The sequence below is a fragment of the Channa argus genome, chromosome 4, assembly GCF_033026475.1.
Source record: "Channa argus isolate prfri chromosome 4, Channa argus male v1.0, whole genome shotgun sequence".
Lineage (NCBI taxonomy): Eukaryota > Metazoa > Chordata > Actinopteri > Anabantiformes > Channidae > Channa > Channa argus.
In genome coordinates, this window is record NC_090200.1 from 25,510,222 (window position 1) to 25,538,126 (window position 27,905).

General features: G+C 39.1%; 1 protein-coding gene across 2 annotated transcripts; it reads left to right on the top strand.

Annotated features, from left to right (window-relative positions):
* Positions 1-27,891, top strand: LOC137125962 (homeodomain-interacting protein kinase 3-like). 2 transcript variants are annotated; one of them, XM_067502259.1, is made up of 19 exons: positions 1-372; positions 2,849-3,885; positions 4,105-4,296; positions 4,511-4,692; positions 10,966-11,089; positions 14,320-14,439; positions 14,930-15,016; positions 15,903-16,087; positions 16,256-16,421; positions 17,062-17,185; positions 17,401-17,495; positions 17,578-17,613; positions 17,713-17,864; positions 18,185-18,346; positions 18,739-19,092; positions 19,253-19,414; positions 19,518-19,783; positions 22,250-22,395; positions 23,566-27,891. In XM_067502259.1, exons 1-19 carry the CDS (start codon positions 348-350, stop codon positions 24,118-24,120), a joined length of 4,170 nt encoding a protein of 1,389 aa, XP_067358360.1. In that variant the 5' UTR covers positions 1-347; the 3' UTR covers positions 24,121-27,891. The 2 variants fall into 2 exon arrangements, with proteins under 2 accessions (XP_067358360.1, XP_067358361.1); XM_067502260.1 differs by lacking the exon at positions 17,578-17,613.
* Positions 27,892-27,905: the final 14 nt, after the last annotated feature.

Below are 27,905 nucleotides of genomic sequence, written 5' to 3' on the forward strand. Positions count from 1 at the left end.
GAGGAGCAACAAGCCACTGAACCAGCAGCAACAGCTAAGCGCTATCAGCTAACTGTCTCTGGCGGGAGCGAGGCGTAATAACATGCAGAAGTTTGGAAACGCGGATTCCTCTTCTTAAGCGGACACAAGACCAGCATTTGAGCAAAGCTGAGACGGCCGTCGAGACCATGGGACATGACTGACTTTCGTAACAGCTACTTGTTTGCGTTATTTGGAGCTTCAAATGTGTGAAAAGTCGCTCGGTTCCTCCTCGTCGTTGAACAAGATGGCAGCAAAAGCAACAGCAGCACCGTTGCAGGATTTGACTGTTGTCCTCGTTGCTAGCCTGTTCTTTGACGCTCTGAGAGATGGGATTTTCTGGTCTTACTGAAGGTATTTGGACATACCTGATCAAATTGACTGTTAAATACATTTTTTGTGTTACACTTGTGTTTGTCTTGCTCTTAATTCTAACGTTAAAATGACTTCGCTTATAGCTAGCCAGTTTGCTAACTATAAAGCTAGCTAACTTCAGTTTGTTCCCAGATAACTGTTAACAGCGGGAGTTATTTACATGGATTGGTCAATTATGATCAACTGAATGACTTATTAAAAAGCTTCCACTTGCTTGTATTTAAGTTTAGGTAACTTTAGCTACCTAGCCAAGTATTTTGTAAGACAGTATTTCTTTGGAAAACTGAGGACATAGATTATGTAAAATGTTTGTAAATTGTCCGATAGTATGATTATATCTAAATTTTGGTAGGTTAAATAAGGCTATATCATAACACACCCATTGTTAACTGTCTGTCACGTACAACATAAGTTTCAACAGGTGTCTAGGCTGGTGTTGCCCTTCCCCCAACCACGCACATATAAATACACACCAACACCCACCACCCCTCCCATATGTTCACTGTCTTCAAGAGTGATCGGTGATAAATTGCGTGTACAGCTGGTTTTCTTTTACAACTGTGAAACACACCCGCACAATCACACACACGCACACACTTCTAGGTATCATGGCTCTCCATTTCAGGCTTGGATCTTGTCACCCTGTGAGATATCAGGCTACCTAGTTTGGCAATGAAAGGATAGAGCAGGAGGCATCACAGCTGTGTAAGTTATGTGCAAGTGCCTCTAAAGACTTATAGGTATGCTGCCTCGGCAAACATTCTGGGTGAAATGTTTACACCACACCTGCCATATGGTGGTAGTTCTTTAACTTTCTTGACATTAAGTTGCATCATATTACGATTGATATTTGTCAGTGTTGCTGTGCTTAAAAGAAATTGCTTTTTGACAACACATTTGCTGAGAAAATTAATTTTTCTTGAATAACCAATTGGCTGCACAGGACTTTATATTTATTTATTCATTTTTGTCCTTTCGGCTTATCCCCTGAGTTCAGGGTCACCACAGCGGATCATTGTCCGCATGTTGATTTGGCATAGTTTTTACACCAGATGCCCTTCCTGACGCAACCCTCCCCAATTTCTACCGGTCTTGGACAGGCACTGCACAAAGGGCTGTCTACAGCCTCCAATTCACTGTCTAAAGTTTGTCACAAGCAGAGCTGTGAACTGTATTTGCTAGTTAGGTCAGTAGTAATTAATCCTCGCTTTGAGTAATAATGTTGTAGCTACTGTGCAGTCCATATACACAACCAGAGTTTTCACAGTTTAAAAGAAAAGTTTGGTCATGACAATGGCTGTTAATCTCTGTCACAAGTGTGGCTGTTAAAAATTGCCATCCCAACCAGTACCAGAGGTGAAGTGTGTTGTATTGTAAGGTTGAGGTTGAGGCACACCCGTGGGCTTGTCTGAGCCTGTGTGTCAAAGCTTTAGTAGTTAGGAAGGCCACTGGCTCTCAGCAAGCCTTTCTGCTTGAACAAAACTATGTAATTAAGATGACCAATTTTAAAAAGTGTGTTTGTGTGATGTAGCTTTAAAACTGGAATCTCCTGAGTCTTAGAGTGAACACAGTCAAGCACAATCTATGCCTCTGTTTGGAAATATTCAGGAAGTGTGGCTGACAGTTTTGGCTTCTGCCTGATTTGCAGCAGTTATAGCAGTGTCATGACTTGCTACAAAATATAAGGAATGTCCTCAAAAACTATTTTAATAGATTTGAATTGGAAAATGGTATATTAACAGACTAATCCATTAGTATTTAATTTCCAGGCAGTGGAAAACTACATTGAATTACATTGTTTTGCTTGGTTTATAGTCACTGCAATATATGAGATAAACTTTGCACAGGCCATAAACAGTAGAAATCTAGTAGTGTGCTCAAAAAGGGGCTTTGAAGCAAAATTGAGTCTATTGCTTGGACTTGATGACATAAAACCAAAATCCAGTAGCTTCCTGAAAATAATTATTTATTTGTCAATGAGATCTATCAACATTTGTTGTAGGGTAATGTATACATCTATAGAATATTATAGACTTGGAAGACCACTCATTATGCTACTGTTTGCACTGTGGTTGTACTTTGTATGAAACAGACCCATGAGTGTAGCATTAAGGGACAGGCCAGCGATGCTATGGGCTTTCCCCATCTCCCATTACATTAGGCCAGTTCTTTTTCTAGTAAGGGCATGGTGACATATTTGTTTTGGCATCTGTTTTATGACTGCTTTATTTAGACTGCAGTCTTGCCCAGTAAAACCATTGTCACAAGTTCTGTTTTGATTTTAACCAATTTATTTCTTTGTGGACCAAATTGTGATCAGTGGAAGTTTTTAAGTGAATTTGTCTCATTCCAGTATTTACATGTTGGTATATAGTATATACAATTTGATTGTGTTAGCTTTGGTCTAATCTTACTGAATCATTCATGTGACTGGTGTTTTATTTTATGTTATTAGGTATGGCCTCACTAGTCTCGTTCTACCCATCACAACTGCACTCAGCTCAAACAAGTGCCTTAGGAACCAGCAACAGTGGTACAAGCAGAGACACACAACACGCCCACCACAGTAAGAACACCAGCAGAGCCTTTCAGCGCCGACCGCCACTTAAGACCTATGTGATCGGAGTGAATTACGGTATTGCCTATCCAAACAACGTTATCCCATCTTCAGCTATTGCTGATTCAGGACGACTGCTTAGGGCAGTCCAGCTTGAAGAAAGGGAGCAGTGGGCATTGCAGGGGGCTGGAGTACAGAGAGAGGGGAGGTGGGAGCTCCAGGGAGAGGTTCCAGCAGGGATCCACAATCAGGTGTCACTTTACCAGTGCAAAGTCCCACAGGAAGTGAGACCTCAAAAGGAAGGTGGTGGAACTCCATCAAGAGGAGGCTTGGACTCTGGGATACTGAGGGGGGCCTGTATAACAGTAGAGGAGGAAGAGGGCAGAAACAGAAGAGTGCAAGCGAGAGGTAGATGCGTAAACCTTCTAGACACAGGTGCCACTCAGCGATGTGAACAGAAGGCAGTTGAAAGTAAAGAACAACCACAGGAGAACATTGGAACCATGCAGATTGTGGAGGAGGTATCTGATGTATCTTCAGTTCCTCCCCTTGTGACCATGTTGCAAACCAGCACCGGGAACAATACAGACACTGTCAGGGTGGGGGGTGGAGGGACGCTGCCTAATCACCACAAAAGGGTTAATGGAGTGACTGGCGTGGGAATTGGGCTAAATGGTCCTGAAATTAGGCCTAACGGTAGTACTGAGGCAATGGCAGGAGCTACAGTGACCAGAACTGGATCAGGAGATGGTGACTATCAATTAGTTCAGCATGAGGTTCTTTCTTCTTTGAAGAACAGCTACGAGGTCTTGGAGTTTCTGGGTCGTGGTACCTTTGGTCAGGTGGTGAAGTGCTGGAAGAGGGGAACAAATGAAGTGGTGGCTATAAAAATACTAAAGAACCATCCATCCTATGCACGTCAGGGACAGATTGAGGTGAGTATTAATGTGTTTTTGTGATGTTATTAGAGCAGGTGTATTATTGTTTGCGTTTTATTTGAAATTGTGCATTACCGGCTATACTGCTGCTGTTATTTTAAAATAATAGATTCACGCTTACTTTTTAGGACTCAACATCTCTAGTAGCTGAAGTTTTCTTCTGTTGTTTTCTACTTGATGGTCTGAACTGAACTAGAGTTGTGTAAAAATTTGCAGGTGGAGATTCTGGCCCGTTTGAGCAGTGAGAATGCTGATGAGCACAATGTGGTGCGAGCTCTTGAGTGCTTTCAGCACCGCAGCCACACCTGCCTGGTGTTTGAGATGCTAGAGCAAAATCTCTATGACTTCCTTAAACAGAATAAGTTCAGTCCACTGCCACTGAAAATCATCAGGCCTATTCTGCTGCAGGTATAGTAAATTTGGTCACAGTTATTATAATGTATAACACATACACACCAAACACAGCTTTATTTAGGATAAAAATATGAGCTAGGGCATGCTATAAGTTAAATGTTGTGGGCATCTTAAGACTTAAAGAATAGGTTGATAACTATGGTTACTTTTATGGGGCACAACCACTTTGTGCTCATATTCTGTATTTATTGATCATCATTCTTTGCAGGTGGCAACTGCCTTAAAGAAGCTAAAGTCTCTGGGTTTGATCCATGCTGACCTGAAGCCAGAGAACATAATGCTGGTGGACCCCTCCAGACAGCCCTACAGAGTCAAGGTCATTGACTTTGGCTCTGCCAGCCATATCTCCAAGGCTGTCTGCTCCACTTACCTGCAGTCCAGATACTACAGGTGATGACTTTCACCTTCATTATAATCTCTTTATAATCTGTCTTTCACTTTCACTTTATTTAGTTAAAAATCTGACCTAATTTTGCATCATTATATAGGCATCTTATTGACCTTGAAAGCACTGCCAGTGTGTGAGGGTTAACTGAAATGTCTAAAATGTTTTTGGAATATCCTCTTCTACCAATCAAAACACCTTAAAAATCACGCACAAATAATTTGCTGTTATCAAGAAAATCAGGTTTTCCTGATCACAGTTGCTTTGTCAGCGCTTATTCTAGTCTTGCTATCCATATGCTGTTTTAATAATGAAGAATTGCCTATTAGAGTATTCTACTTGATATCTAAAGAGTTACATTTTGATCTAAAGCTCATGTTTAAAATCTTGTACATTTGTTGTTACTGTGTAAGAATTACCATTTTGTTTAGTTGATTGGGTGGGTATTTTAGCTCTTTAGTATAATTCCCAATTTGCATTACACCACTGACACAGAGCAAACAACACATTTTGAAAAGTTTTCAGTTTTATGAGAGAAAATAAAATACTCAAAAGAACATGTTGCACCAACACACATGCATGTATGTTGCTGTTAAGCATGGCACACCCTAAACTTTGCTGCTGTTGCATAACGTGCAGAGGAACTGAGACATTTATGTGAGGAACAGCGTCATGAAATATTTGGCATTTCTCTTAGAGACTAGGTTGGGAAGAAGAATCTACTTATTAAATGCAGCCAGGATTATGAACTTCGAGACATTGTAGTGCAAAAAAACAGGTTTCTTGTTTCAAATGTTCTGTAAATTGTCTTGTTGGCATGTGAAAGTTAGTGGAGATGACACATTTAATGAAGTCCAGTCTTTTGTCCAAGACCTAGTATTTCCCTTTAATTAATCAAAGTACAGGAACCTGACAGTTTTCTTTAACTTCCACTAGCAGGTTTCAGCAGGTTGGTCGGCTCAGGTAAACTATTGCAAGCTCTTTAAACATTGTGGAATCTGTTGCAAATACTGTTGATATGGGTATGTTTGCACACAGCCACAATTTTACCGTGTGTTTATGTCATTGAACTGTAACGAATAACACTTTCTCAGTTATCTACACATAAATGTGTGATATCTGTCCCCAAGCAAATTCCTTTAGATTAAAATGTTATAAAAACCTGAGAGCACCAAAATACCAGTGTTAAACCCAGATGCAACTTTATGTAAAGTTACTTTAAGACCCAACCCCCCACCTCTAGAGATGAGAAGTATGGAGCTCTAGCTGTTACATAATATGAAGGCTTTGCTCTGCACTTGACCTGGTTATGTGTGTATGAGTGTTCATGTGTGCTTGTGTGTGTTTTGTCTGAGCAGCGTGGCAACTCTGAGATCATAGTACATTTAAAAAGGGCTGCAATTGAATTTCTGGGAGGTCATTCAGGACACAGAAGGCCAGGGAAGAATGTGGTATGTAAAAACCCACATTTAGATCCAGGAAAAAACATTCAGACATTCCTGTGTGTGTGAGTCTGGGTGTGTTCATATGTGTACCCCTGTCCATCTAACAGCTGCCAAAGTGGAATACTTCAAGTAGGTTGCACAGTGTATGCTAACATGCTTCACAATAACTCTGTTCAGATCTATCAAAGGACTTCTCTCAGGATAGAAAATTGGTGTGTTGATTGAGCCATATTAGCCTCAAAGCTTTTGAAATATAACCTATGGACAGCAGCACTGGACCACTGCCATTTGCTTATATTTAATCAATTTTTGTACTTGCACAGAAACTTTTGGTTTACAGAAGGCGTTACATTCATCTGTCTTTTCTCTGTATTTGCCTTCCATTCTATCTCCCTTCCACTGCGTGATATTGTAATTTACTTTGTAAAGTGTGTTGGTAGGCCTGTCTCTGACCTTGTTTTGGTAGTATCTATGTTCATATGATGTGACCACAATTTGTTTGTACAGCAGGTTATCAGGAGTGTGATTTGCAGAGTGTAGTCTCCTCATTACCAGTGCTCATTTTACATAATGGTTGCACTGTATTGTATTGTTACCATAGTGAAGCTGTTAAGAAATGCCACACTGGTTAGGAGAAGGGTTGTTGTCTTTGTTTAGGTTTTCCCTGGTGGTGATTCCAGAAATATGGCATTAACGTAGTCTTACCACGTACAAATGTATAATCTGTGATCAGAATGTTAAATGAATTATAAATTCATGTTTGTGTTATACATGCGGGAGTTTATCACTCCCAAGTTGAACGGAATTTTTCATCAGCAATATAATAAAATTATTTTTAAGGGATGACAGCAGTTGGTAAAGTGGCCACCTACTGACCATAGGGTCGGAGATTCGCACACGTCTCCTCCAGAGCACATGCTGAAGTGTCTCTGAGCAAGACACTAAACCCCCAACAGCCCACCCACATCCCGAGCCGTGCAGTGCCGGTCCCAAGCCCGGTAGAAATTGTGGAGGGTTTCATCAGGAAGGGCATCCGGTGTAAAAACTGAGCCAAATCCACATGTGGACAAATGATCCACTGTGGCGACCCTGAACTCACGGGATCAGAAGAAAAGACAAAAATAAATCACCTTTTAATGCATATATTGTTTAGTTGTTACTGTTATGTCTCAGCAGAGATGCGTTTTTAAATACACTACACAGATTTAAGGTTGCCCTTTGCAGAAGATAAAATGTTTTGCACATTTGCCATTATCTCTGACTCACAAGGGTGTTGTTGGCACAAGTGGAACCCTGTCCAGTAAATGTAGGGTGGTGTTTAGATTACGTAATCCTCCTGTTTCAATTATGTTCTGTTTTTAAAGTTATTGTGGAAAAAAGAAGAATTAGCTTTGGGGTGGTTTAAGGTGAAGGCAGTGCCTTGAGAGCGAAGACTGTTGAAACTGTGCTCTTTGTGGCGCCACACCCAACTGTGAAATTAGGTATGCAAGGATAAGCTCAGTGCTCCCTAGCACCACGCTGAGGACATACAAAGCATACTTAAATCCAGAGTTTACGTTACGTGTAAAGTAAGAAGCAAGGCAGGTCTTTAGCAGTGTGCATCAAATACAAACTACTCAATTAACTTTTAAAACAAGCTCAATTATGAACATTGTTTCTTTCTGTTACTTAGTTAAAGTATTACTTCAACTAAGTAACATCTGTGCTAAAGCTAAGGTAGCTTGATTTAAAAAAACATAAACCTTAGACACAATCCTAAAGTTCTGAAACATCCTGTTGAAGTCTCAGTTGTGCAACAACGTGTTCTTCCCCCTTCACATTCAGGATCAGACTTCAGTTTACAAATCACCATAGAACTGCTTGTTCTTTTCATGTCCTGAAAGCCATCGTTAGGTAGTTTCAGCGGCAGTGAAGAGTGTGCATTATTCATTAGGTTGTTGTACCATTAGATTAGAAATCCAACCAATTGGAGTCATTCATTTGTTCAATTAAATTTCACAGATATTTTAAAAATACATTAAGTATTTGTAAAAAAAAATAGTTGTAAAAGCTGTAATTGATATGTTATACCCATGAATTGCATTTTTAAGTATATAAAGATGTATTCCTTGTTATTTTTATTGAAAGTGTGCAGTTTATTTTGTTTGCCCCATCTACCAATGTTGAATTTACAGTTGGCCCTAAGTAGACAATTTGTGATTAAAGCAAGGCAAATTGAATCAAAGCTCAAGCCATGGGTGGTTTTTATTCACTTGAAACCATCCAACCCTTTGCTGATCTTACTTAGTCAAGTGGATAGATTGTGTGCTTAAATTAAAATACTGTGAGGTGGTAAAATTAACTTAAACTGTTAATATTATAAGCATGACTCCTGAAGATAGAAGTCTTTAGCAGAAGCTATTCAGTGCTTGTCATGCTTCAATGTGTTGTTGCCATGGAAGCGTGACACAGCAGGTACTGTTGAGATGGCTGTTCTGGGGGATTGGTGACGTAAAACCGCCTCCCACAATGAAAATGGAGAACTGAGTCTTGTGAATAATTCAGCTTAGAAGATCAGGTGGAAGATAAAGTAGCTATCGTCTTAGCGGGCTTAAAGGTTTAGGTACTTTTTTAAATTTGGTGTGATTCTTTAGTCATAGATGTTTGGTTTTTTTTTTTACACTTGCATGTGGTGGCATTGCTGCAATATATATGTTACATATTTGTTCAGCTATCTGATGTAGATATTCAGATGTGTGTCTTTGCCAAGCTGTATTTGAAAGGAAAAAGAAACTCCAGTTCTAAGTTTATCCTTACAAGTAGTCCAGGGCCTTCGTGCCCTAAAAGCCTCCACATGTTGAGATATGTTTGGATGACGGGCTAACACTTTTTGGGGGTGAGGTGGGGGGGAGCAACTCTGCGACAACAGCAGTTTTATACTGCTGGGGAGTTTTGGGAGCCATTGAAAAATAATTAGAAGTGTTTGTCGATTTACAAATGGTCCAGAAAGCATTCAGACCCCTCACTTTTTGCCCGTAGTATAATGTCATATCTATTGTTATAAATTAAAAAGGAATGTTCATAAGTATTTTCTCTATATGTTTATATTTCTGTTGACAAGTGATATTCGTAAAAAATAAAAGTACAGACTTATGTTCCTAATGCTTCAGTTTATACTGCATGCTCTTTTTTTACTTATGAATTTTCACAATTGATTGTTCAGATTCATGTTTTTGCTTTTTTAAAATGCAACTGACCTTCCTGGTTTGTGTGTTGTGTGCATGCCCATGCACATTTATCTGTGCCCATCTATCCACCCTATCCTTAAAATCTTGTTGGTGGACAGAAGAAACAGTAGTTGTCACTGTGCTAAAAACGAAATCGATGTTCTCCAGAGCCACAGTTTAACATGAAGAAGCAGTTATCCATCCCCTTCTGCATCTCTCTTCTTCTGCTTTCTCATAAGCTTTTCTTTCACATAACCTTTGTTTTTTTATTAAAGGCTGGTGAATTGTCTTTGCAGCCATGATGGAATTTGCTTCATTTTTTATTTTTTTTATACATGTATTTAATATATTTTTTTTCTTTTTTTTTTACTTTTTCTTGTGGACACATTTAGTAGTACTCATTTTATTTATTCTGTTTTTCCCACATAATATTGGAAGAATTAAGAGTTACGTAGGCCAGTGCTTTGTTATTGAAACCTTGAAATCGGGCCAGTTTCAGTCATCAACAACAATGTATACATTTTAATTTATTTCCTCTTCACCGTGAGAAAGAGAGGTTTTTAATAATGTCTGTTGGAGTGTCTTTGCTGCTGAAAACACAATATTATCGTGCCAACTTTTTGTCCAAGAAATTAAAAGTTTTTGCTGGTGATTGTGTGTAGAGCAGAGGGTGTCACTTATATGGTACACTTTTGTTTTGATGTATATGATGTTGTAGCATGTGTAATTGAAGTACAGCTTGTCCTGAATATTAGCACCAGAGCTGCAGCAGTGTTCTCAGATGTCTTGCACTCAGCTCTTGGCCTGTGTTAATGAGCCTAACTTCTTGAAGTTCAGCATTAGTAATAGCCTCAAATATCAGGAGCTAGCTAAATCAGTCAGCCACAAGAAAACATTTCTCTGTTGCAGTGTTTATCCACTTGACCGAAAACAGTACAAGACAGTGAAACTGTACATTCACTTCTTCAATGTTACTTAATATATTAGTCCCTTCAGGATTTTGCAACGTTGTGAGCACAACTAATAATTCAACCAGTCCCCTGTAAATTTTGTGTAGCCTTGCAATTTAAACATAGGCTTCATGTTGTGTGTCAGCATGCAATCCACATTCATTCACAGCAATACACACACACATAAACCTGAGTAAAATACCTATTTATCACCCTGTTAAATTATGGTCTTTGGTGTTCAAATTATGGTGTCCAGTTGTTGCTTGGCAACAGTAATTTCCCCTGTGGCCGTCACAGCAGTGGTTACTATTTGCAGCACTGTTGCTCAGCTGCTGTGTTAAGGTCCAAAACTGCATTGTTTTCTAAACCCCTTCACACTACATTTGCAAGATTATCAGTCCCATTTAAATTTTGAGTCACCTAAAGCTTTTGGACTTTGGGAGGTAACTCAGACACCTGAAGGTAACTCACTCCCAATAATGACCTTTTTAAATGGTTGACCGGGTTTACACTACCCACAGACAGATTTTTCCTTTACCTTCGCTTTTTGTGCACAATCCATTGAACATAAAACTGAAATTATAAATATGTCTGCAAGCTGTAACTCTGTGATTTCTGTAATATACATGATGACCAACTCCAAGATGTAACCTTTTCTGCCTTTCTTCTTTTTATAGGGCTCCAGAAATTATTTTGGGACTGCCATTTTGTGAGGCCATAGACATGTGGTCACTTGGCTGTGTGATAGCCGAGCTCTTCTTGGGATGGCCCCTTTACCCTGGAGCACTGGAGTATGATCAGGTAACATTGGTGTCTCTGTCTCTCTCTCTCTGTCTCTCCCTCTCTCTCTGTCTCTCTCTCTCTCTCTCTCTCTCTCTCTCTCTCTCTCTCTCTCTCTCTCTCTCTCTCTCTCTCTCTCTCTCTCTCTCTCTCTCTCTCTCTCTCTCTCTCTCTCTCTCTCTCTCTCTCTCTCTCATATATTCTCATTCTCACTTCAAGGCAGAACAGGAGAGACCCTAAAGATACCTTACGATCCCCCTCAGCAGGGAAAAGAATAAAAGAGAAAAATAATAAACAGAAATAACATTTTTCAAAAATAGAGATTGAATATTTAGAATTCTTAGGTCTTTGCTTTCCCATTAGCCAAACTTCCACAGTGCACTCATTATATAGTTAAACCTTTATTTGTTTATTGTTTATTTGCTCCCTGATCTCTCTGTTGCTCCAACAAATCCAGCACGAATTCCATGTAATACTAATCTGGACTGGGTGACTCAGGAAATTGCTATTGGCAGTATGTGATTACCTTCCCACAGGGTTGTGCAGTCTAAACTACACAACTTGGACTCTAAACAGAGTCCCCCAGCAAGGGAGAGGGGGCATGGGAAAAGGCCCACACTACATTCACAGACCAAAACAGGATTACCCTGTGGTTCACTATAGACAACACTAAGCGGTTAGAATCAAGACAATTGTGTTTTCACTGTGTACATTAAGAAATTAAAAAAAACAAAAGGGGGGTCTTAAGTTGGGAGAAAATTATAATTTAAACTTTTATTGGGATTTTAAAAAGTTCTTCAAAGCTCCGCTATTCTGCCTTTCTTGCAAAATGTCCATAATGTCCAAAATGTTTTTGGTTTTTCTCACTTGTGCTTTCAGCAGCAGCTACATTTTGAAAAATCATTAGTCAGAGCTGGTGGCTCCTAGAGCTTCGCTGATCAGTGATAGCTTTGTTGTAGTACTGAGCCAGGACACACAGTTTCTCACACTCGCGTGTGCACATGGAGCACCCGAAAGCATGTGGTGCTATGCCAAGGCCCACTGCAGTTCCACTCTACACAGCAAAATGTATTTATAAACATAAGCCTGATGGTAGATGTGCGCGCACACACACACACACCCACACACAAACCAAGTGAGTGTCCAGTGCACCATCAGCAGGTTCTCAGTCCAGTTCCCTCTGGCTAGTCAGTGTGTTTGTTCTGGTCATGACGTGGCTATACGCATGTGCTTATACACAAATAACACAGGCAAAACTGGAGGAACTTTTAGTGGTCATGTAATTTTTGCAGGATCCTAATATTGACTGGGGTACTCAAGACAGGGCAGGCATAGTTGAGTGAATTCTTGGTAAAGTCAGCACATGTTTCGGAACTTTACAGATATTCCAGGAATATATTTTATGTATATTATATGCTGATTAAAAAATGTCAGTTAGACCTTTCACTGAACAAAAAAGGGAAAAAACATTACCAAAATAAGAAAAAGGGAAACAACAGATTTATCGATCTCTGGAAATTAGTTGTTTATGGTAAGGGAATTAGTTTAACTTTGCAGTAAACAGGTTGTATAATTTTATGACATTTATGTGTGGAACGTTTGTTTAAAACATTGAGTTTGCATGTTACTGCTTCATCATCATTTAACAAAAAACGTTTTTGTAAAGTAGATTTTAATGTGTGTATTTCTGAGTTGTGTGACAGAAGATTGAACATGGCTCTCCTCCCTGTTAAATTATTATTGATCATCAATGTTCTGTTGAGTTTTGAAGCTACATGTGAAACCACAATGTTCCTCATATGTGGGGTCCTGTAGAAGCCATGCTATGATGTAGCTTTACCTTGATAGAGAGAGGGACACAAACTGCATTAATCCCAAAGCAGCTATCTCACTTGAATAAAAGTTTTTTTTTTTTTTTTAAAGCTGCTTGGTGTTAGATTTGCTTTAGTCACTGTCTGATGAATATATTCTACTAAGGTAGTTAGCCTCAACCTCAGTCTCCATTAGTTTGGCTAATTTTATTGAGTTACTTGGACTCAACCTGTGCCTAAAATTGGCATTGGTTTAAATTGTCTACAGCGATCTTAAATGATTAAAATGACCAGTGAATGATTGTGGAAACTGAAAAAGTTGACCATATGTGTGTTGTGTGTGTATATATGTGTGTATTTTAACAGCTTCTTTGCTGTTGAGGCCAATTTCCATCGAGACTGACTAGTGTCATCATGTGCAAGAGTCAATGATATGTTACGCAGTACATCATATGCAGATACTTTCATCGTGAGCAAGGATGTACATAGGTTAGCTGATTTATGCTAGATAACTGCAGAGAAATACTGCATTAAAACCTTTCCTTTTATAATGGTGTGCACATTAGTAAAGATAAACCAATGCTGGTGCACTGTTTACTGTGCTAAATCCTATTTTTATGTCGCTGTGTATTTGAACATTTCGTGAGTTCATTGTTGCAGTTACCTTAAATACCAGTTACACCCATCCTTTTTAATGGATGTTTGTCATTACTTTCATTTTTGCATTCTCAGTTAATTTTTGTTGGTGTGAAATTAGGACTTATATTTCAATCTCTCACTTTAATATAAAAAAAGGAAATTGCAGACATGAGGCTTTGAGGAGATTTGTGTTGTTAAAGCATAATTTTTACACGTGCTGAGTGCCTCTCTGAGTAAAGGCATTTTCTTATGTAACACAAGGTTTAAAAGCTTCTCACCTTAAACTAAATCTTCATTGCAGAGCCTTGTTTTTTTTAATGGGGTAAAACTTTGCTGACAAATGTTCATGATCCAACATGCTGTATTAAATATCAAGGGATATAAAGCTGTTGGACAAAATCCATGTTACAGAGTGTAACATTTTACATTTTACATGTCGGAGGTCATGTTGCTGCTTAGTGTTGTTTTTCAAAATGGTATATATAGTTGTATGAAGGTGTTAACCAACATAAGCCTTTTGTCTTATCTGTAAATGGTCTGCTTACAAAAACTGAAATCTAAAAAGACTAATCTAAAAAACCCACGTCTGTGATCCAGTAATATCTACTGTAAAAGAGCCGCAACACTAACAAGCTACTAATGGAAAGTTCAAAGGTGTAACCACTAAATTAAAAGTGCATTTTCAGTAACTACTAAAATTAGTAAAATCACATTCAAGTTGATTTACCTTGCAAACCCACAGTTTTTAATTTCTTCTCTCTCACTCTCTCTGTTGCCTGTCTTCTCTCTTTTTCTTCTTAGATCCGGTACATCTCTCAGACTCAGGGCCTGCCTTCTGAGCATCTGCTCAACAAGGGGACCAAGACTTCTCGTTTCTTCTCTAAAGAGTCCAACTCTCCCTATGCCTCCTGGAGATTAAAAGTACCTTCACACAAATAACACAAAACACCCACATAACATGCAAACATGCAGTGGACCTGAAAACACAAAGCACACATGCTCCTGTCAGAGCATTCATTAGTTACTGTGGTGCATGCCTTTGCATTGATAAAAAAGTATGAAGTAGCAATGCATTGCCAATCGGAAACAGCTGTGCAAGCCTTTCAAAACAGGACAAAGCCTCCATACCCTGAGGAAAGCTCAAACAAATGGAGGACTGTGCAGATTATGTTCTAAGCTGACTCTAAATACAATATTTTACTTGTACTTCCCAGTTAAAGACAATTGCCCAGCATTTTGACTACACAAATTTGCACAAATACCCATAGTTTTCCACCACTGCCCAATTGTTTTTATCTTATACTTAGACATTTAACTTATGATTTAAATTTGACATCCAAGATACACATGCAAAAACATGTTTATACAAACATCTACATAACATCAGCCTAATACTGTATTCTTCCTTCAGACAACAGAAGAGCATGAGAAAGAAACGGGCCTTAAATCCAAAGAGGCCAGAAAGTACATCTTCAGCTGTCTGGATGACATAGCACATGTAAGTTCAACAAGAGGACAGTTCTTGTTTAGGCCTACAGATATAATTTTTCAATGTATTACTATAAAATTTAAACAATGCAAAACAAAAGTTAGATGTTAGAGATGACCAACATTTTTTGTGAAGTTTAGGCACATAATCATGAAGATTTACTTCACAATCTGATCTTAAGAGAAATCGAAAAACTAAAACATTCACTAGCTTATCTGTTCAAATTGTCCAATTGGTCACCTAGTAGGTCCTTGTCAGTGCCATTCTGGCCCATTTGGTGCTTACAGTCAGTAGAGAAAATCATTGTATGTACTTTGTAAAGATTATATTCTTTAGTCTTAAGACGCAGTCTTTTCCAGTCATTCTCACAATTAGTTTTAAAAACATTAACAGTTGTAATTAATGATTTAAATTAACGGTAACCAAAGTCAAAACTGAAGAAGACCAACAGTAACTACAGCTTTACCAGCACTTAGCATTGTTTTATAAAATAATTTTACCTTTATTTCCCTCTGTAGGTTCTATAGTTTAATTGTCCTCACCTTTACTTACATAATGATGCCGCCTTAAATTTGTTTTGGTTTTACCCTCAAATTATTATGTTCAAAGTCAAAGTTTCCACCATATTTGTATTGCACAAGAACACATGAGAATTTTCTGTTCTTGCGCAATTTTGGGGTTTCGTCTATATCAGTACTGATTGTCATTCCCTACCAGTGATTAAGTGACAGTTTACTCCATCATCAGGTGTGTCCGGACTATTACAAACTATAGTCTTATTCAGTCTTGGCTAGTCTTCAGAGTTGTTGTCAGCTTTAGATTTAACAAAAAATGTTGCCATATTTGGTTCTAATATGCAGTGTATTCTGTGTTCTTCACTGCATCCGTCCATCAGGTGAATTTGGTGTTATGTCCTGATAACAGTGACATGCAAGCAGAGAAGGCAGACAGGAAGGAGTTTGTGTCTCTGCTGAAGAGCATGCTACTGATTGATGCTGAGGACAGGATTGTTCCGTCCAGAGTCCTCAATCACCCCTTCCTCACTATGACTCATCTGCTGGAATACCCACACAGCAACCAGTAAGAGTGATACTGAAAAGAACTGCTGGCCTACACTTTCTTCTGGCTTTGTTTTGTTTTTTGTTGTTATTGTTGTAGTAGCAAACAGTGTATAAGAGAGTGCATTAATAATAAATTCATTCAACATTCAAACATAATGTAACTGCAACTCCTCTGATCTTTTTTCAGTGTGCAGTCATCCTTCCGCATTATGGACATGTGCCATACCCAGCACAACAATGCAGTTTTTGATGCTCTTAACCAGAACACCATTCATTTCTCAAGACCCCCCGTAGCTCCCACTGCCTCCTCTGGACTCCAACCGGGCTACAGCAACATACAAGTCCACACACAGGTCAGGTTTTTTGTGTATGTGTGCGCACACATGTATTTTTTAAAATACATTTGTGTTAGTTAAAACCAAAAGAGGTTCTTTCCTAACCAAGTTAGGACCTTTTTGGCAAGATTAGGACATTTTCCCAGTCCAAATAAATTTGAAGGCCTTTTTGAGGGTTAAAGCTTTGTTATAAGGTCAGAATTGGGTTTAGGTTAGATTTGGAATTTAGTTCGGATGGTTAGGATTAAGGTAAGGGGCCAGGGACTGCATTATGCCTATGAGTTAGTTAAAAATTCTGCCACTGTACCTCCCCCCCCTTTTTTTTTTTTTTTTTTTAAGGTCAAGAAATATAAATTAACACCCAATGCTCCTTTGCCACGTTTCTGTAATTTTGACTAAATCTTGCCCTCTTTGGTTGAGAAGTTGCTATAATATATCCTTTTTAGAATATTTGTCACATGTCACCCAGTCAATATGCTTAGAAGTACAAGCAGAGGCATGAAGAGCAGATGAGTGACTCCTTTGTCTGTCATTTTTCTAAATTTGGGCTTTTTAAAAAAATTATCTTCTTCATTCTCTTTTCTGCCTGCTACCCCATCTATTTTTCTTACATTCCGTTCTTTTCTGTCACTTTTCCTTGTACTATTTTCTCATGCAGGCCATAACCCAGTCTGCTTCTTCAGTGTTGCATCCTGGGATAGCGCTGACAACTGGGAATGGTCACTTTGGATGCGGTGATTCATTCCCACCTGCCCTTCTTTTTTGTCCTCCCACCATGCAAGGTATGTAGCCTGCACCCTGTTTATAAAGAGTGGCCTATAAAATTAGGTGATACACATTTTGTGTTTCAAATGTCTTATAAAAATGTTTTGGAAGACAACATTCAATCTCTTGAGTGTTCACTTACTGTTAGGCACTAACTATAAAGTCTTCATCAATGTGCTATTAAATGTAGTCACCTGCATCAATGAAATGTTTTTTTTAATTCTTTTTAAAGGTAACCTTAATCAACCAGCAGGGTATTCTGTCCCCATGGTAACACAGGCCCCTCCCATACAGCCCCTACCAGTGAGGCCTGGTGTTATAGCTCAGGTAGGATTTCTAACATTGCTCCTTTAGACATGTTTAGCAATAGAATATTAAATTCCTTTTTCTTTCATAATGTTTTTCACAGATCAACAAAAACTTCAAGAAGTGGAAAGGTTTTAGAGTCAGTGACTGAGTCCTATTAAAGTTAATATTGTGTGCTGTAAGTTGACCTTTGTACACCGTAAACATTCCTTATTTATATTCTCCACCCCTGTTGCAGGCCTGGTCTAGCAGAGGGCAGCAACTCCTCGTCCCAGCAGCCTGGCAGCAGATGACTCCTGTGGGTCCTCCCCCTTCCCACCCACCTCCACCACCCCCATCCACCCTAACCAGTGACACCACAACTGGCCCTCAGAGAATCAGCGATTGGGGGTGGGTTCTCAAGCTTCGAGTCGTCAAGTCAAATTCTCCAGTTTTAAGATTTCCACTGGTCATGCTATTGTTGCATTCAGTGTGAATACTGTTGCTTTCTGTTGTAATGCAATTACTGAAAATGTCATATTAACTAAAAAATGGTTAACACAGCAAGACTCAAATTATCCACATTCCTAACAAGAGTTTTGTTTAATGTGCAAGAAGCGTCTCACAACACATAAGTGTTTTGATGTTATTTTAACATTGTTATAATTTGAGGTTTTTTGCTGTTGCTAGAGAAGTTTCTCTCTCTGACTTTAATTTTGTATTTTTTACAGGAAAGTGCATCCCCACAGCAGCCACTACAGTTCACTGATTCAACAGTCTCATCTGTTAAGTCAGATGTCAGCACTCTCTGCCCATCAGCCAGTCAACATTGGTATAGCTCATGTTGTGTGGCCCCAGCAAGCCAATATACGGAACAAACACGGTCACAACAGGTGAGAATCCTTGATTTCTGTCAAGTTAAACTACTGTGTGTTTTATTAGATGTATAGTGTGTGTGTCTTTACTATGCATTTTCTTTATTCTTCTAATAACCGTTTGGCCTCTGGGGGCGCTATAGACAATGTCCATATCATCATTAATGATCAGTTAAAAACAATTTAGGTCATGTCAACTAGGCCCACTAAGCAGCCTTAGCATACTTGATGCAGTTTCACCAATAGGGGACATTTTGCGATTATTAAACCTAAGAACCTCATTCAAACACTGAAACTCCACAGATGCAAGGGGTGATGCTTGATTTGGATGTTGGATGACAGAACTAAAATTACTTTAGCATCTTTAACTTATAAGGTTTATTTGTAATATATCAACTTCATCATTAAAGGAACCTGTCCCATCCCAGCAACATCCACCTATCAGTATGTCAGACCCCGAAGATGGCTGATGCTGTTGGACAGGCAATGGCAGGAAGAAAGCAGCCTCAGAGGGAGGTGCCTCCTGTAGAGACCAGGCAACTGGAAGTTCAAAACACAGATGGAGAGGAATTGAGCTGCTTCAAAGAGGTGGTGCCAAAAGGTAACAGCCAGCTGGACCGGGCTATTCAACAGCAGCGAGATGTGGCAGTCCTGATGGGTGACACACCAAGCCCCGCTACCAGTGTCATCAGCATTCGCAGTGAACTGACTGATGGAGAAGATGAGAGGGACAGTGAAGACCCTCAGAGGTGCCAGCTAAGCGAGTGAGTGGCAACAGCCATTGTCGATTACTGAGACTTATCCTGTTGAAGATCATAGAGGGAAGCTCTAACTGTGTTGCTGAGTACAAAAGAGAATAGTTTTCTGCAACTGTAGTCTTTGTATCCAGCAGCTTTAAGCAAAAAGTTAATTTTCTGTCCTTAGGTGTAAAGAGGAGTGTGTGTGTGAGGCATGCAGAAACACTAGCCTGTCCATGGAAAGGGTGTGTTCCCTAAGCAGCCCGGACAGCAGCCTTAGCACCACCTCATATGCCTCAAACTCACTGCAGTCCAGCCCCTCTGTTTCACCATGCAAGAGACCTAACAGGTAGTCATTTTTCTTAATGTGTCCATATATAACAAATAACCAAGAGAAAAGCAATCGAATTACGGTAGATTTATGTTTTGGTTTTTTATCCTGTCATATTCAGCATGTCTGAAGATGACAGCCACGAGAGTGGTTGTGACACGGTGGAGGGCTCCCCTACTTCTGACACCTCAGCCTCCCCCCATGGCAGCAGCCCCTACCGATTTCTTAGTAACCACAACAGCCGCCCACCTTTGGCTGGCATGGTAGCTCCACAGCCTTCCCCTGCAGTGCAGGGCAGGAGTCCCCGTGGCATCAGGACTATGGTGGTTCCACCAATGAGAGTGCAAAACAACACTCAGGGAACAGAGGAGCGTGCCCAGAGAACAGGTCAGTTTTAGCCAAGAAATATTTGCACGTGTAAATTCTGATGCTTATTAATGTTTCATATATTGTATAGCATATTAATGTTTAGTTTATTATCTATTTTGCCTTAATAAAAATGATCTTTGTGTACTGTAGTTTCTCCCTATTGTTTTTTCCAAAAATGTTTTGCAACCTGTAATGTAGTCTGTCACTTGTGCTCTGGTGGTATCTTCTTTGCAGGTCATATGGAATCGGTAGGGGCTTACCACCCCCTAGTGGGTCATAGAGGCTTTAACAGGTGATCAGGAGAAACTGGCAGAGGGCAGAATATTCTGCCATCTGTAATACCTCAGAGATGCATCCATGGCAGACAATGCAAACATTGTCTGTGAATCCTCTTTTAGACTCAAGGAGAGTCTTCAATGTTGTCAGTGTTTAGACAAATGCAGAGACAGTGTTTTTATTCCCCAACTGTTACCCAGTTAAGTTAAAGGGAGCATCTTTTAAATATGTTTAAATGTGCATCATTTATCAGCTTCTAGTGTAAGCTTCAGTGAACTAGCTATAAAAGCTAGTGTTTTAAATTTGGATGTTGTGCAAGGAAAATGATTTGATGCTCTCAATTGAGTAGTTACTTTTCCTGATAGCAAACACAACTCTATTGCTTCTTAGCCGAAGGAGCGAAAATGGATGCATTTCATTTGGTGTTTGGGCAGAGCCGATGTTTTCTCTGCTGGTTCTTACTATAGAGCAAAAGTGTCCTAAAACACTGATCTGATATCAGTTTCACTTACTATTGTCCATGTGTTAATGTTTACGAATGTTGTAGTTAATTTGAAACTGATATAGATCAAAGGATAAACTTGCTACTAGGGTGCCTTTTCTGAATGCCAACAAGCTTCACTTTCTTTTTCACAACCATGTGTAGTTTTATGGTTTTGTGTTTAGTGTACCTGTTTATACATGTGAGACACAAGTCACAAAGTGGCAGAAATAAGTTAATCTGTGGCCAGAAAATGTTAAATTAGAATTTCTCTACACCACTAAGGCTGGATTTACATAGACATTTGTCCTGTGAGGGGACAACACAACCCTTCTCATTCATTTGAGATGGGAATTTTATTCTTGCAGCGGGGACCATTGTGAAAGTGATTAGACATCATTTGGAAATAAAGTTGGACACAGTTAAACTTTTTCTGGACTTTCCAGATTGTTTTTGATAGTCTCAGCAGTACATTAAATGACACTTCCACCAACTCCCTGTGTGATGTAATGCAGGGCAAATTTAATAATATGTTTCTTGGGTGACTGGTGTCACAGTTGTGCTATAAAGCTTACTTCTTCTACACGAACTGTAACCCAGGTGCTGTATAGTTTAGCAGTAACAAGTCAACTTTCTTTGAAAGTTTGGTGTTTTTTCTTCTATATCTAATGTTCAAAAATCATTGAAAACTTCAAGCACTGAGCCTTGCCAGTAGTTCTTTACTGTTTTTGTTTAGTTGGCTTTACATATTTGATACAGATGCTGCTGTGTCTCAGTAAGATGTTAGTTTTACATAGTTAAGATATATATTTTGTCCATCCAGTTTGTTGCTTAGCAGTGAATGTCTTATCAGCATTTACTAGAACAATTTAGCATCTTTGAATTCCGGTATTAATAGTTTCAAATGTAATTTATTTTATAATTGGTAGTGTGCTCAAATGTTTGGGACAAACTAGGGCCAGACACATCATGCACTGCTGTATTTTTATCACTGCCTCATTATCAAACCTTTATCGGCCTGGTAAAGCTAGTTTGTTCACACAGTCTGTGGTTCTCCTCGTTATTTATACATTATATTCCAGTAGTTTATCTACCTAACAATCTGTCATCATTTGCCCTTATTAATACAGATGTACCTTTAGGAAATTTCAAAAATACTTTACGGTTTAAACAATTTAACTTGTTTATTATTAAACTTTAATTCTTTAATAGTTTGTTTATGTAACCTTAATTCCTGAGTAAGACCATAGGGTTGGAGGTTCACACCCCGCTTTTCGTGACCACAGTCCCTGGGCAAGACTGAACCCCCAAAAGCCCACCCCCATCCCTAGCCTTGCAGTGCCGATCCCAAGCTCAGTAGAAATTGGGAAGGATTGCATCAAATGATTCGGTGTGGCAACAATGAACTCACGGCATAAGCCAAAAGGACTAAAAAGTAAAGTATTCCTGAGTAAGATTAAATTATTTTAGTAGTCAGCTGTTCAGTCTTGGGGAGTAACACACATTTTTTGATGCAAACTTAGAAATTATTTTCTAACTGAAACAAGCTTTTGTCTATATATTTCTGTTTTCTCTTGCATGCCTGTTTGTTGTTCAAAATCTTGGTATTTGTTGTTCTGCTTCATTATTTTTTGCAGGACGCTGAGTCTAATCCTACCATCTAGTTTGGCAGTGTATTTCTCCTTCTGTGACACACTTTCATTGTTCTTTGCTTATTTCTGTTACAGTCTCAGAGTCCTGGTCCCAGTCCAGGTCCAAAGGACGCTGCAGTCTTGTGGGACAACAGAGCACTCCCTCCTCCGCCCCTCTCCTTCAATCCGCCCCCCTCCTGTCCAGGCAGCAGCAGCAGCAACACCCTCTGCGATTTGGGCAGGTCAGTTCAGTTCCTTTATTTTATTTTTTATTTATTTATTTATTTTTTCCCTATTCAGTATAAAGGGCACAATCCAGAAGCGGAGCCTTTTGCAACCGGCCTTAAGGTTTTATTTTCTTTTTCTTTTTTTAATACTTTTGATTTGCTTTGTGGCATAAAATGGGTATTTGCAAGGAGTTTACAAATCAGCATTCGTTATGAGGTGTGGGCATTGAAGTGGAAACCTGTGGAACATTTCAAAAAACAATCATGTGGTAGGAGCAAAAATGTCAAAGATTTGCAAGACAAAGCAAAGCAGCAAAGGTTCCCAGCTGGGCTTAAACCCGGGACACTGGAGCTACATTGGCATCCCCAAGCCATTTGGCTATAGGGCACTCCCACAAAGATTTTCTTATACTTAGTTTCTAAGCAATTGTAACACAGTTTTTTGTACATAAAACATGTTACTATTGTCTGGTTTATGTTCCTCAAATCACAATTGGAACATTGTAGAAAACGGCCTTACATGGAGAATTTTAAAGCTGTCCTATCAGTAAACAGTATTTTGAGCCCCTTTTAGACATGCACTGGAATTCTGACATTATCCCGACTTTGTCAGGAAGGGGTGTAAGTGCGAAAACAATTGTCTGATTATACCGACTTTAAACCTTAGAGCCCCCTAGTGCAATGTCCATTTTATGTGCCTGAGCTCTGTCCCTAATCATCAGGAGGATTAAATGCGAGACTGTGGGTGTGTTGATCACATTTCTATCAATCAACTGCTGTTTTCGTGGAGTGATAGAACCTTTTTTATTAGATCCACAGCTCTGATGTGCTGTAAACAAATAAATTTTTTCTATCATGTTGTGCCTCCTTGTGTGCGCTGATCACGCATTGAAATAAAGCAGATTTTCACATTTAAGGATGTCTTGCATGACTGAAACGCCATTCCAGACTATGTCCGAGGCTGAATGCTCCTATCATTGTCCAGAGTTCATATGTGAAACAGACTTTGGTCTCCTGTCAGTCCCTGCATTCAGATTAGTTTCAAGTGATTTGAGTCATGTTGTGGGCGTGGCTGTGGAATTTGTAAACTTTATATATAAAGATTGACTCTATTTTTAAAAACTAATGTATTTATCAATTATTCCTGTCTCTATAACAGAATGTCATTTTGTTTCTCTTTCTCAGGTGCAGCCTTACGGCTCAAACCACAGCAACAAAGAGTGGAACGGCAACTATGGGCCACTGCGACCACATGCATACATCCTTCCTACTGTTCACACGCACCTACCGCACAGCCCCACACACACTTCATCAGCACCTCATGCACACACCCAGGGCCTGCCCCCACACACCCTGCTGTCATACCCTCCCAGCGGCCCCCTCACCACCGTCCACCACCCCCACCCCATCTTGCCCTCTCGGCCTGCTCCTCTCCTCCCACCTACCTACGGTCTTTCTCACCCCCAAGGAGGCGCTATAGTTCACCAGATGACGCTGGGCATTGGCACCCATCCCCACCACCCTGGGCACCATGCTCCCCACCCACACAGACTTCTCCCTTCACCCACTATCCACCCACACCACCAGCATGGCTACACCCACCACCCCCATCAGTTCAAGCCGCCATTCCCACCTCCACCACCCCCTCCTCACCCTTACATGGCCTCCCCGGTCACCTACACAGGCTTCCCCCTGAGCCCCACAAAACTAAGCCACCACCCCCAGTTCTCTTATATCTGAGGAGCAGGATGGGGCCACAGCAATACCATCTGGAGAGGAAAGACAACAGAAAGTTACCTAAGGCTGCGACCTGGTCGGGCAAAGCTTGCAGCAGAGCACAAAAGGGATACTTGTGATGAGGAAAATGAGATTTGGTTTAAGAGGCTAACAATTAACACTTTATCATGGAAGATTAAGAATGAAAAACAGTGCTGAAGATAATGTTTTCTCCTATTTGGAGGACAACAAACTCAAGTCTTTGTAATCTGAGTGTTCATGACAAATGTCAGTGATTTTGTTGGATTGACAGAGGATCTTAAATTCTAAAAGACCTGTGAAATCATCTCAGTCATTGGAGGAAACAGTGAAACAAATTGCAAAGCTTTAGAAGAAAGCATCACAACAATGAATGACTTCACAAATGATGATGATAAGGAAATTTTACTTAAGAATGTGTCCTTTGCACATTTCATCCTGTCATTCATTGTTTGAGTAGTGTTCAGAGAATATGATCTAATTAGAAGCTGGAAATAATTTGTTAGTGTTGCCGTCATACCGCTCAGCCTCCCCTTCCCTTTATCTTTGTTGCCCTGTGGCACATGCTAGATGGACAGATGTGTGTTTTGTTCTTTTAAAAGCCATCCTGGTTTTTAATAACCAGAATGGAACGCTCCTGTTTCTGTTTCAGGCAGACTTTGGTGCTGCCGTCTCCCAGTGCCTTAAAACCCAAATCTATGATGTTACTTCAGGAGCTTATAGATTGTAAATTTAAATGGGCCTGCAGCACTTAACTTTCGAACTCTGAATACAATGGACTTATTGAATAAATATAATGATAATGGTTTTGGTTTTATTATTATTATTATTATCATTATTGGTATATGTTTGACTTCAGTTTGCTTTCTAACTCAAGAGTAAGGATTTACTTTAGCTAGAGGCTGCACATTTAGGGCTTTGACTGAATGAGTTTTTTCTGTACATAAAGAGTTATTTGATACTTTGATAATCTATTTCTATTCACTATAGTACTTAATTCATAACAGTATTGTCACTGTTTACTGTAACTGCAATACAATCTAGATAGTCTCTGGGTTGCTGTGTTTTTATTATTTAGCATTTAGATTAGACTTACATGAATGCATTTTATGATTTAGATTTTGGGAGTGGAATAGATTAAAAATCAGTTTTAGGTTTTTACTTTCAAATGCTTCTCAGTGTTGGAAATAACCTAACAACCTACAGTATCCTTGCTGGGCTATCGAGTGTTTAAGGTGTATTGTAATTGTTTCAAATATCTGTTTTAGACAAACAATTTTTCCATGTATTGAAGCCTGTTGTCAGTTTTGATACATTCCTTCAGGGTGAATGCGTAGCCTTTTGTGTGTGTGTGTGTGTGTGTTTTTGATTTCTAGTGGTAGTAGAGCTGTGTCTTTACCTGTTGTCATATCAGCTGGTATTTTACTTCAATCGGCACCAAAGACTGTTCACAAATCATTTCTGAAGCATTGTCGATACTATTTCTCTTTTCACCTCCAGCATACTGTTGCAGTTATCAACCATGGAATATATTGTGAGATCTCTATTTTAAATATAAGGTTGAGGTTTTATTTTTCTGAGCTCTCTTTTGGCAAATTATATTTGGAATGTATAGAAAATAAGCTGCTATGTACTGATCATCTGCCACTTCGTAGCTGTGAATTTAGAGGAATAATCTCATTCTAGCCTGAATTCTCTCTTTCGTATTGTAGTTTTGATGACAATAGATACAATAGAAGTTGGTTTTATTTCGATCAGAGTATATTGAATGCTATTCCTATATGCTAGTGCCTCTGTATATTGGCTTTGTTGTTTTAAACTGATTGTAAACTGCTGTAATGGAAGTTAGATTTATTATATTTTTTTTTTTTTACTCTTGCTTTGTTTGTGTGTGTTTATGGATGTGCATTTAGCATCAGTATTTCAAACATAGGCTGGGTTCAATCTTGGATTCTGTAATTGGTCTGTCATTGATGTATTATTGTTTTTCAAGATTTTCTTCTGGTCACATGGCTTTTGTTTTTGTCATTGGACTGTATTTGCAACTCTTCGTACTGTACAACTAGTGCCTTTCTTCAAACAAGTGGCTGACGGACAACGTCTTGCATCAATATCAAAGCAGTTGAAAATTTGTGGACAAGTTCCTTTTTACAGGGATCAGCTCCTATTTTCACATCATCAAACCCCAAAGTTGTGTAAATGTTAGATTGAGGTGATTTCTGAATCACCTCACCTTTTCTCTCTCTTTTTTTTTTTTTAAACATAATCCTAAGAAAGTACAAGTCAGGGAGTTTCATTGTGCTCACCAAGAATACCGTGCAGTACTGAAACATCTACGGCCTGAATATACACAAATGCAAAGCTTTATTCTCACACCGTGAATGTATTTGTGGAACTTGACATCTTGTTTGCAATTGAGGCTTTTTTCTTTGCAATTCTGATGGCTACACAGCGTTTTGTTTTGTGATTGGGATGTTGATAGTTCTCGTATGCAGCTATTATCTTAGGAAGATATCATGTATTTTAGTCAGGGGTTCCAAATGCTTTATCCATCTATCATACTTAAATTTTAGGTCCAAAGTTGTCCCATTTTCATATACTCAGTGTGTTACGTTGTAATGGTTTTGCATTGTTGCTTAAGTAAGAAATGTATTTTGTGTATTCGTCTGATGTGCTAGTGTGTTGATGATTCTTACACCAGAGCATGTACCGTTAAGCTTGGAGTGCAGCCTAGAATTATAACTGAATGGTGTTTGTCATGGCACAAAAATCTATAATTTAAATGAAATGTTTTTATTTGATTTTGGTTTTTTTTTACCCCATGGTGTGCGATTTCAGTGATTCCCTCATAAGGTTTTACTTCTTTCTGTCACCTCAGCACCTGTGATGAGATGAACACACGTATCACACCTTAATCCCCCACCAATATAGGTTGATTGCTTAGGGTAGACTTTCTTTTCTGCAGTGTCAGTTTGATCATCAAAATCACCAGAGGATCACATTAGTCCCACATCTAAAATTTAACAAGCTAATGGGGCTCATAGGCCTTAAGTAATAATGCAGGTCAAATATTTCCAAACACGAAGGGGTAAATTAGAAGTTTTTATGGTGAATCTGTTTGAGGCTTTATAAACTATTCCCTCCTAACAAATGTCAATAGGCAATGTGTGGGCCCTCTATCGGTATCAATGTTTCAAAAGCTGTATTCTGCCTTGAGAAACCAGTTCCTAGACCTGCATTTATTGGGCCCCCACATGTCAAAATGATCAAAAAACATATCATTTGGGTACGGGGCTGAAAAATAATTGTAATATTCAAATTCTAAGATTTTGTATTACTACAATCTAATTGAGTTGGCACTTACTGTATTAAGACACAAATATGTAGACAGGATTTCTAAGGTTGAAAATGTTACTGTTCTAAATATGTGTAGATTTGTGTGGCTTTATGATTTTCTTTTCCCTTAAATGCTACACTAGTTTGACATGTAGCAACTGCACTGTGCAATATATAACAATATGAGGACTGGGAAAATTATTATTGTTTGGATGTAATAATGTGTGTCTTCTCAGTTTGTGGTCAATTTCTTTCCCCCCTCTAGTTCTCAGTGAGTTTCAGTGTGGCCAAGCCTTATGTACTTTGTCACAAAAAGCGGGTTCCTTCTTGGTGACGCTTATTGGTGAGTGTCAAATTATGAATTGATGGTGTATTATGTCAAGATTCACTTTGAATTAAAAAAAAGATCTTTTGCTTCAATTGTTTTTGTAGAT

Coding starts and splice junctions, on each gene's coding strand:
- LOC137125962 (XM_067502259.1), top strand. CDS start 348: ATGGGATTTTCTGGTCTTACTGAAG. Junction 17,865..18,184: donor CAGAGAATCAGCGATTGGGG/GTGGGTTCTCAA, acceptor TATTTTTTACAG/GAAAGTGCATCCCCACAGCA. Junction 19,784..22,249: donor GGAGCGTGCCCAGAGAACAG/GTCAGTTTTAGC, acceptor TTTCTGTTACAG/TCTCAGAGTCCTGGTCCCAG.